At 49.3% G+C, this 10,892-nt stretch overlaps 1 protein-coding gene across 2 annotated transcripts; it reads left to right on the top strand.

The window, feature by feature from the left end:
- Positions 1–13: 13 nt before the first annotated feature.
- On the top strand, positions 14–10,870 carry KAT7 (lysine acetyltransferase 7; the record flags this gene model as incomplete). 2 transcript variants are annotated; one of them, XM_080633714.1, is made up of 15 exons in its annotated part: positions 14–148; positions 1,505–1,652; positions 2,244–2,420; positions 2,608–2,847; positions 3,412–3,494; positions 3,942–4,031; positions 4,691–4,789; positions 4,955–5,065; positions 5,643–5,834; positions 6,253–6,342; positions 6,754–6,894; positions 7,532–7,625; positions 7,791–7,937; positions 8,319–8,425; positions 9,092–10,870. In XM_080633714.1, 15 exons carry the CDS (start codon positions 134–136, stop codon positions 9,191–9,193), a joined length of 1,836 nt encoding a protein of 611 aa, XP_080489840.1. In that variant the 3' UTR covers positions 9,194–10,870. The 2 variants fall into 2 exon arrangements, with proteins under 2 accessions (XP_080489840.1, XP_080489839.1); XM_080633713.1 differs by lacking the exon at positions 14–148 and having other exon boundaries at positions 1,481–1,652.
- Between the last annotated feature and the right edge of the window lie 22 nt (positions 10,871–10,892).

Below are 10,892 nucleotides of genomic sequence, written 5' to 3'. Positions count from 1 at the left end.
GCCGGAGCAGACGTGCCGCAGGACGGGAGACACGGCTGCCACCACGGAGCCCGCCAGCGCTAACACGGCGGCGAGCGCCGCTTCGCGGGCCGGGGGCGCTGGGGACCAGGCAGCCTCGCTGCCCCCGCCCAGGATGCCGCGCAGGAAGGTAAGCGCTACCGGAGAACCGAGGTGGGGCCCGGCTGGGGAACCGGGAACTTAGGCCGCAGCTTCCCCCTCCTCCCCACCCCCTCCGCTACCTCTCCCGGGCACAAAACCGGGGGGGAAAATAGCGGCCTTCAGCCCCCAGCACCCGCCCTGCTAGCTCTCTGATTGGCTGCCGCGCAGGCACGCTGGGCGCTGATTGGCCATCTTGCTCGTCACTCATCTCCCCCAACGGTTACCGTTTCCCATCCCCCGCGCCTGCAGCTCGGCCCGCCTCTTGGGCTTTCCGATTGGGCAGGCCGTTGGAGAACTGCTCTCCTATTGGTTGGGCTGCCTTGCCGGACTGGTAGCTGATTGGCTTTTGCGGCTGCCCATCTAGCTCCCCACGGTCACCTCCCCGCGCATGCGTTGTTTCGCCCTCGCTCCCTTCCCCCACCCCTCTTCGCCCGCCCCGGGTCGATGCTTCTGTGCGCTTGCGAGCCTGGCGCTGATAGGCTGGCGGCTGCCGTCAGTCACGCCCGGCGGCCACGCCCCTTCGCTTTATGAGCACCTATTGGCTGGTTCTCCCTCTTGGCCCCTCCCACGCGCGTTGTGATTGGCCGGGATGGGCGAGTCTCCGCTGGGTGCAAAACAAAGCGGCGCGGGCCCCTCCGCGGCCTCCCCCGCCCTTCTTCTCAGGCGGGTCCGGCCTCGCCGCGCTCCCCTCAGGCCTGGCCGCGGCTTCGGAGGGAGCCTGCGCCCGAGGCGGGACCTTCCGAGGGCCGCGCACCCGTTGTGCCGGCAGGGAGCGGTCTGAGAGCGCTGGGGGCTGCCCGCCAGGTCCCGAGATCGGCTTCTTTCCTCCGAGAGCCGCGCAGGCCGCTGCATGGTGCAGGGGAGCGCGGTGGTGGCCCGGGGCGAGGTGAATGCCGCTGCGTTCGCAGCCTCTTCTGGCCCGGCTTCTCCACAGGGTGCCTTTGCGTTCTCTGCCGTGCGTCCGCCCTGACACTGCCCTGAACTGAGTGGTGAGGAGTCAATCCCGGCCAGTGCTGGAGCCCATCTGTGGTGCCCTGTGCTCTGCTGGGTGCTGCTGCTGTGAGCAGGCAGACGGAGCAGGAGCACACATCCTGCCCGCATTCCAGCCTTGAGCCTTCATTTCCCGTCTGCTTTAAGCACAATCGGGCGTTCTGTGACCTTGGTGGATCCCTTTGCACTGACACTACACAGTTACTATTTTCTCCAGAGGAATACACCTGATAGTATTATTGTGCGTGTCGTTGTGTCAGCTTCAATGTATGTCCCCAGCACCAAATATGTTACAGTATCAATAAACGCACGTTTCCATGCTCCCGTGCTGATGCCTGGCTCTGTGCTGTTGCAGAGGAACGCGGGCAGTAGCTCGGATGGAACAGAGGACTCTGATTTCTCCACTGACCCTGAGCACACCGACAGCTCGGAGAGCGACGGCACATCCCGACGGTCTGCCCGTGTGACCCGCTCCTCGGCCAGGCTCAGCCAGAGCTCCCAAGGTGAATGCTTCAAGCAGTCTCTGATGCCACAAGAAGCTCAACGGGCTCCGGATTCCTGACCTTCAGAACTTCAGTGGACAGGGTTTATACCTAAATAAAACATGGGAATTAGGTCTTAAAAAGAGGAAAGGTGGTTTGGATGTGGATGGGATGATATTCCTAGTAATGAAAGCATTGTTTTCATGCGAAGTAATTATATTGTTAGGGGAGACATAATAGCAGTATAGGATCACAAAACCACACACAGGGTCCCAAATGAAGCTCCACACCAGAAGCAATCTTGCTGTTTCCAAAGGTTGTCTAAGCACTGATAGTTCTTATCTAAATTAATGGTTCTGTGGCTTTCCAAATGGGAGCTGCGTTGTAATTGCTAGTTATAATTAAGAAGTAATTAAGTGCAGAGAAAGCTGATGTGATTCCACGTTCCTCAGCGTTGGTGAAAGTGTCAAAAGATTTAAGCTAGGAAGATCAGAGCATCCCTTTGTGATGACGTGGTGGGACAGAACCCGTGGTGATACCCAGTTAGTCAGGGGCAGTACTGACTGGCGGTGGTTACTGTGGGTGCTAATGGTGGTGTTTCTATGGCATTAGATTCCAGCCCAGTTCATAATCCACCGTCGTTTGGAGCCGAGGAGCCTGTCTATTCCACGAGGAGGGTGACCCGCAGCCAGCAGCAGCCCGCTCCCGTGACCCCAAAGAAGTACCCGCTCCGGCAGACACGCTCCTCGGGCTCAGAAACGGAGCAAGTGGTTGACTTCTCTGACAGAGGTACGCAGGGTGCACTGAGGTGTTAAACCACAGCGTGCTGCTGGGAGGGGGGGGGGTTGTGACACCGCTCTGAGAGCATGGTGCAGTATCCTGAGGACAGAGGGGTTCAGAGGGCTCCAGAGTTGCTTTATGTACTTTTTGCAAGCTTTCTTTCAGGCAGATTTGTAACATCTTGATTCTTATTCAGACACTAAAAATGCAGCGGATCACGATGAGTCTCCGCCTCGTACCCCCACCGGGAATGCCCCTTCCTCAGAATCTGATATTGATATCTCCAGTCCAAATGTATCCCATGATGAGAGCATTGCCAAGGACATGTCCATGAAGGATTCTGGAAGTGACCTGTCTCACCGCCCTAAGCGCCGCCGCTTCCATGAAAGCTACAATTTCAACATGAAATGTCCCACTCCTGGGTGTAACTCCTTAGGTAATTTCAGCTGCAGGATTAACCTGTTGGGGTTTACCTTCCTGTTGTGACATTCAAAGTGCCCCGTCCCCCCCCAGTTCAGTTAAACATCCTATAACTGAATTAGGATCAGAAGTAGTACTGAGAAGTGGGTGTAGAGAAGGGATATGGAGCATAGCTGAAGGTGTATTCTTCCTGGAGTGTTTTCTGGCAAAGAGTGTTTGGGGGGTGATAGGGTAAGGAACAAGTTAGGAGATGAGCACAGGAGGAAAAGGCAGGCTCTTGCAGGTAGAGTGCTGGTGTCTGCCAGAGGCCCATCTTCAGACACAACTATTGCAGACCTTGGACAGACGTGGCTGCTTGCACCAGTGCAGCTCTTGAGTGGGCTTGAAAAAGAGTTTCCTTCTTTGTTCTGAAAGCTTGTGCCATGAACCAGGAAGTGTGCTCCTTCTGCCACACTGGTAATAGACTGGGCATGCTCCTTGAAAAGCTCCTGTGAGGGGTCTGCCCACCTGGGATACTTTTCAAACAGAAACCTCTTTAGGAGCAGATGTTAAAAGCTGTTTTCTTCCTGATCCTTTGCAGGACACCTGACTGGAAAACATGAGCGACATTTCTCCATATCGGGCTGCCCACTGTACCATAATCTCTCAGCAGATGAGTGCAAGGTAAAGGAATCTCCTATTTATCTTCCTCAGTTCTTTACTGTGAGTGTGGTGAAGCACTGCAACAGGTTGCTCAAGGAAGTGGTAAATGCCCCATCCCTGGCAGTGTTCAAGGCCAGGCTGGACAGAACCTTGGGTGACATGGTCTAGGGTGAGGTGTCCCTGCCCATGGCAGGGGCTTGGAACTGGATGATCTTAAGGTCCTTTCCAACCCAAACCAGTTTGTGATTCTATGGTAGTTGTTTCGTGGCACAAAATGCCAAGACCTGTCGTTTGTGAACAGAAAGAGAGTTCACACATTTTAGCTGATGTCTTTAGCTGCAAGACAGCAGCATTTGTGTGTCAAGTTGTGCATTGCAACTCAGGAAATTCACCTAAGCAGGAAAAGGAAAGGGTGAAGGCTTTGACAGCAGTTTGCTGCAGCACTGACAGATGAGTTTTGGCTGCCAGGTGCGAGCACAGAGCCGGGACAAGCAGATTGAGGAGAGGATGCTGGCCCATCGGCAGGATGACAACAACAGGCACGCCACCAGACACCAGGTGAGTGACCTGCACAGTGGCTGCTCAGTTCAGAGTGCAAAAACCTCAGCTTGGGGTTTCCAATGGCAATGATTTTCACTTGATTTCCCTTCTTCACTTCCCAGATAAGCTGTTGTGCTCTGACACTCCCCATTCATTGTCCCCAGTTTGTTTCAGCAAGGACAATTCATTGTATTCCTTAAATGAGAGCCTGGGACAGCTGGTGGAGGCAGAGAGGTGACACTGGTCAGTAATAGTACAAAGGAGGCTGGAGCCGTTCTCAGGATGAACTTTGCTATGTGCTTTGATGTGGAGGGTAAAAGAATTGCTGCAGAACTGTAACCTACAATTTTACTGTGACTAAATAGAAAAGAATAAAACTTCAGTTCATGAGCCTTGGACTTGAGTCACGATGACTTCATGAGTCGGGTCCAAGCCTTTCCCTGTGATTAAGCAGTGCATAAGGAGTGCACCCTGTCTTGTGGGATGGAGGTACATTGGCAAAGGCAAGAAAACCTTCCCATTGCACCTGCAGTGCCCTCTTACTAGCACAAGGTTTGGTTCAGAGGCACCAAACCTCAGCAAGTGAAAGCTGGGGCAGAGGCCCTTTAGGGTGGGAAGGTGAAGAATGTTTGAAGTGGATGGAGCCTGGTGAAGGTTCCACCTCTGGTTTCTTACAGGCACCAACAGAGAGACAGCTGCGATACAAGGAGAAAGTAGCTGAGCTCAGGAAGAAGAGGAACTCGGGCCTAAGCAAGGAGCAAAAAGAGAAGTACATGGTAAAAGCAGTCACTTTATTCTTTCATTCCCTCCTGTCTGCAGTGAGACCGCAAAGCAGGAGTTTGCTCTTCTCAGTCATCCTGCAACATTCCCAGCTAAAATGCTGCAGGATCCAACAGTTTGGTAGCAGCATGGCAGCGAAACCTCTTCTTTTCTTGTCCTAGGAGCACAGACAAACCTATGGCAATACCAGGGAACCTCTGCTGGAAAACCTGACGAGTGAGTATGACCTCGAGCTTTTCCGAAGAGCGCAAGCAAGGGCATCGGAGGACCTGGTGAGACTTCAAACTCCTTGTGTCTCATAGCAGATGTCTCTCTTAGAAACGTGAATGCTGTCTGGGTTTTGCTGTGCAGATAGAATCAGAGTTTGTAAGAAGAGCAGCTACAGCCCAGCCAAGCCAGTGAAGTTCCACTAGGGGTGATGTTGAAGTGTCAGTCATTCAGAGGGCTGGCTGGAAGTGCAGCTGGAGCTCAGCGTTGGCAGTCCTGAATGCTACAGTGCCTCTGGGATATCTGAGGCAGAGCATTAGGCTGTATCCTCTTCATACAGATCAGGAAAGAAGCATGAAGTGTGGCAAGGAGGTGACATTGCTTTCATGGCAGGAGGAGTGTGATCCTAGTGTTAGCATGCTCTTAAGTGCTGATTCACAGGACATTTCCTGATGAAAGGAATGGTCAGTACCTGTGTTTGACTGAGAAGTGTGGGAGGGGTCATTAGATGTGGCCACACCGAAAGATGAATTTAGAAGACTTGAAGTAAATGATTTCTTTGAAGAAATAAATAGGACCCTTCCTCTCTACCTTCTGGGGTTTTTAGGTATTTTAAATCCCGATCCATTCTTGCCTTCCCAGGAGAAGCTGCGGCTCCAGGGCCAGATCACAGAGGGCAGCAACATGATTAAAACCATCGCTTTTGGCCGTTACGAGCTGGATACGTGGTATCATTCGCCCTATCCAGAGGAATATGCTCGGCTGGGGCGTCTCTACATGTGTGAGTTCTGCCTCAAGTACATGAAGAGCCAGACAATACTGCGCAGGCACATGGTAAGGGCAGAGCTGATTCCTGACCTTTGCATCTCATAGAATCATAGAATGGTTTGGGCTGGAAAGGATCTTAAGATCACTCAGTTCCAACCCTCTGCCGTGGGCAGGGACACCTCAGGCTAAACCGTGTCACCCAGGGCTCTGTCCAACCTGGCCTTGAACACTGCCAGGGATGGGGCAGCCACAGCTTCTCTGGGCACCCTGGGCCAGCGCCTCAGCACCCTCACAGGGAAGAGCTTGTTCCTTATCTCCAACCTGAACTTCCCCTGTAAACATTCTAAACCATGACTGTTGTTAGCTCAGTTGCTCACTTTAAGAGATGAGAAGTCCACATTTTTCCTGGTATATCCAGTAGCTGTTGTAACCTTTTATGCCCTTGGAACGTGGGTGTCAGCCTAACTTTGTTTTCCTGTCATAGGCAAAATGTGTTTGGAAACATCCACCGGGTGATGAAATCTACCGCAAAGGCTCCATTTCAGTGTTCGAAGTGGATGGCAAAAAGAACAAGGTAACAAACTGCCATGGTTGGGCCACTCTTGAGTGTGGAGCTCTCCTGGGTTCAGCTGTAATAGTTCTTTTTCTCCTTCTTAGTAGCTGGTGCAGTGCTGGGTTGTTCTGCTTTAGTCTAAGAACAGTGCTGGTAACACACCAATGTTATTAATTGCTGCTAAGTAATGCTTATGATGTTTTGGGCATGCAGAGGTTGATATTGCGAACATCAATTCCCCCCCTTAGGAAGCCAGGCTTACCAAGGTTCTTCTGAAATGGAATTGTTTCCTGGCCCAGCTGCTCTGTTTGAATGACTGTACATCATTGCTCAGATGGTTCAGAATGTTCCTGTCATTTCCCGTGTCTTTGTCCACGCTTGGGATGTTCCACTGTAATAAATGGGCATATCCCATTTTCCTTTTGCTTCTAGATCTACTGTCAAAACCTTTGTCTGCTGGCAAAGCTTTTCTTGGACCATAAAACACTGTATTATGATGTTGAGCCCTTCCTCTTCTATGTCATGACAGAAGCTGACAACACTGGCTGTCACCTGATAGGATATTTCTCCAAGGTTAGTTGAAAATACAGACATAAGCATTGCTACTCACTAGAATGAGATTTAGGACAACAGTTATCAGTACTGAAGCTCTCTTCCAATCCTGCAGTCTTAGGATTCGTTGCTTTTAGGAATAGACAAAGTTTCAAACCTCATGTGCATGAATTGCTCTTACTGTTTGCTGCAGGGATTGAGGTGCTTTGCTGTAGGCATAAGTAAGGATAAAGGAAATGTAGGGAAAAATACATTGAAATAGGTATTAGTCACCATCTTTGTTTTGTCTGAACATTTGAATTTACACCATGTGCTTTTAATGCTGCTGTTGTTTTCTTGTTGCGTGTAAAGCTGGTAGATGACAGAGGTGGTGGTGAAAGTGTCACTGGCTCCTCAGTACAACTCCTTGCCCAGCCATTCTAGACTTAAAATTGTGCCCCAAACCCCCTATCTAATGGCTCTTGAAGTGAGAGGCACTGAGCCAGGTTGGGAGCTGAAGGATGATCATGTTACTTGTTGTTAGGCAGGTTTTTCTGCTGTTGCTCCTTCCACCTTGTGTTTGTATCAGTTGCACAGGCATGTTCAGTCTGTTGGATTATAATATACCCATTGCTTGTACAGACCTAGACCTGTTCTTCCTCTCTCATCTTGTCTTTAGGAGAAGAATTCTTTTCTCAACTACAATGTTTCCTGTATCCTGACGATGCCTCAATACATGAGGCAAGGCTACGGCAAAATGCTCATTGACTTCAGTAAGTAGAGAAGTTCTGCAAACATCCTGTTAGCAAGAAATCGAGCAGATCTGTGGTGGTGGTTGAGCAGTTTTCATCCAGAGATGATTTCTGCATGTGCCAAAGAGGCTGATAGTCAGGAGAGGGCGGTTTAGGAAGGATAAAGAAGTTTTCTTTCCTTTGCAGGCTATTTGCTTTCAAAAGTAGAAGAAAAAGTTGGCTCTCCAGAACGCCCTCTGTCTGATCTGGGGCTCATCAGCTACCGTAGTTACTGGAAGGAAGTTCTCCTTCGTTACCTGCATAACTTCCAAGGAAAAGAGATCTCTATAAAAGGTATGGTTTCCAGCTAAATACCTTGTTGTGAATTGGTTCAGGAACACAGCTGTGCATCTCATTCAGTTTCCTCAATTCTGAGGCAGGTGAAGGATTACGCCTTACTAACTTGGATGCTAAAATTAGTTAGCAGTCATTGAACCTCAAGAGTGAATCAAGCAAGGGCAAGTTGGATGCCGGTGATACAGATAACCAGGGTGGTCAAAAGGGTAGCAAATACAGCAGCAACAGTAATAACTGTGTGTACCTCCTTGCTATGTGCAGGGCATTTTGGGTGGATCACTTCAAAAGGAGTTAGATAAAACTTGGAGTTGCAAACTACCAGGTACAGGTGGAGGAATGTGTGTTTCTGCTCTGACATAAACTGATCCTGCTTTGCAGAGATCAGCCAGGAGACTGCAGTAAACCCTGTCGACATTGTGAGCACGTTGCAGGCGCTTCAGATGCTCAAGTACTGGAAGGGCAAACACCTGGTCCTCAAAAGACAGGTAAGGTTTGGGATTGCAGCTCAGGGGTTTTGTTTCTGTCTGTTAGGTTCAGACAAAGCTGCTGAAGCCAGTATTTCCTTTTTACTGTGCTGGGCTTTCCAGCCTTTTCGTTCCAGTGGGGAGCACTGTAATTGTCAGATGCAGTAACTGATAACATGCATGGGCATCCAACCTGATCCTTTGGTAGTGTAGAAATACGTTGTATTGACCTTCCTTTCTGATGTGTGGAATAGCATTGCACATTATGTAAGCAGCTTTTCAGGGGAGCAGTGGATCAACATTCCCATCATGGTCCTCATAATGCCTGGCCCTTATTGGGCAGGTGGATGACATAAAATGAACTGGATGAATGGAATCCTGAAAGAGTCCTGTTTGTACCCTCGTTAGACATTAAACAGGTGGTTTATAAATCCCCAAACATGACACCTTCGCTCTTTTTGTTTTCCTGTCGTTGAGACTTCACTTTGTAGCTAACAGCAGCCTTACCAGTGTGATTGGAAGGGCTTCTAGGAAGCATTGTGGAGGAAATGTTACTTTTCCAGATGAAGCAGTTAGTAGGCAGTTTGTCATCTTCTGCTTTGTGAACTTAGGTGTGTGGTGGTGTACCATGGATAATTCTCCAGTGTGGATTTGTTTTAACCTGCACTTTCATGCTCTCTTCCTTAGGATCTGATTGATGAATGGATAGCCAAAGAGGCAAAAAGATCCAACAGCAATAAGATAATGGATCCCAGCTGTTTGAAATGGACCCCTCCGAAGGGAACTTAACTGTGTCTAACTCCTGAAGCCAGTGAACCCCAGCAGTAGGAATTACCCTAGGGATCTCTGTTGTATCTGTTGCTGTTGTGATTGGCTGGTACAGTACCCTCCTGAAAGATCAGTTCCCCTTGGTACTGTTCTGGCCCAGATCTTTTGTGCACACCACAGACGCTGGTTCTGAGGAACTTTATGTTTCGGCCTCAATGAGGTTGCAAGGATTGGATCTGTATAGGACCCAAACGAAGCTCCGAGCAGCACTGGCCCAAGGAGTTCTGATATCTGGTACTGTACCTGTCCAGTCACTGGTCTTACCCTCATGTTCTTATTCCGATGAGGTTGTGTTGTGTCCTATAATCTGGTTGTTTCTTTCTTCAGGTTCTTTGCATTCTAAGTAATGGAGATAACTTCTGTGGCTTTTGAACAAGGTCTAAAACTGCTTGTTTGGGGAAAGTCTGGTTTTCCAACAAGCTGCAGTTACACTGACTTCAGCATTTTTAACTAGTCTGATGGACTGTTCCGTTCCATGTATCAAATAGCTTTAGGAAGATAATATACCACCTCTTTCAGCAGTGTTTTCCATAGAATATAGCAGGGCTTCACATAGTTAATATTGTACAGTCAGAAGCTTGCATATCTTGTAACTGAGTGGTGTGATTCTTAGTGTTACCCTGGAGGGGTCAAGGCCAAATGTGTGAGAACATCGAGGTCTGAGATGTTTCATAGAGTTGCTCTTGGTGTACACTCCTGGAGCTGCTGCAGTACCACATCTGGTGGAGAGACCTCTGGGATTAGAAGTTTTCCCTGGTTTCTCTCTTGGATCCTTTACACAGAAACAGTCTGTTCAGTGTATTTCACTGGAGATACTTCTCCCAGAGCAGTCTTCTCTGACTTGAAGGTCTCTTTGCATTGGAGAGGCTTTTCTCCTCTAGACTGAAGAAACGAAATCTTTAGCCAGATTTTTTGCTGGCCTTGTCCAAACAGCCACAGAAGCTCTCCAATGCCAAGCTCATCAGTTGGTGGATTGCCTACAGTGGCCGTTCTGTGCATCAGTGGCAGCTCCTGTTAGCTGTGTGGATGGTTTGCTTCTCTGACAGTGCATCCTTGTTTGTCTTTGTAAAACAACAAAGCTTTTACTTCCTCTCTCCCATCAGCACCACTGGAAGAAACTCATACAATGGCTTTCAAGTATAACCACTGTTCTTGTGCCACAAGTTTCCTATACGGCTCCAGCATGATTAAAAGGCGGGGGCAGTCTTGGGGTAGATGATGGCACCGTCATATAGTGCTGATTTCATTTAGACCTTCCAATGCTTCCTCATGGAATGGTGGCTGAAATGAAGCACTTGCAAGGTACTGGTAGGTAGGAGCCATTTCCTGTTAACCACTGCCCATCCTGATGTGGAAAAGTTCTCTCTCGCTCTCCTGATGGTGTCTGCCCGTCTCTGCCTCCTTAAATAACGATCATTTACATGGTGTAGACCTTGTGGGCATTACTGAATTTTGCTGTCTCGTGCCCTTTGCTCCTGTATTGTAACTACACGATACTCATGAAACTATCCAACAAAGTAGATCTCTTGTGGAGTAGGGAAGAAGGCCATTCTTGTGCAGAAGCAGAACCTTGTTCCTATGATGTGGTAGAATGTGCTGTTCTTGTATCTCCTTCCAATAAAGCATGTTCTCTGCTCAGCTTTGGGCCTTCTCTTTGTTC

Source organism: Psittacula echo (genome assembly GCF_963264785.1).
Source record: "Psittacula echo genome assembly, chromosome: 23".
Taxonomy (NCBI): Eukaryota; Metazoa; Chordata; class Aves; order Psittaciformes; family Psittacidae; genus Psittacula; species Psittacula echo.
This window is presented reverse-complemented; position numbering and strand designations above follow the sequence as displayed.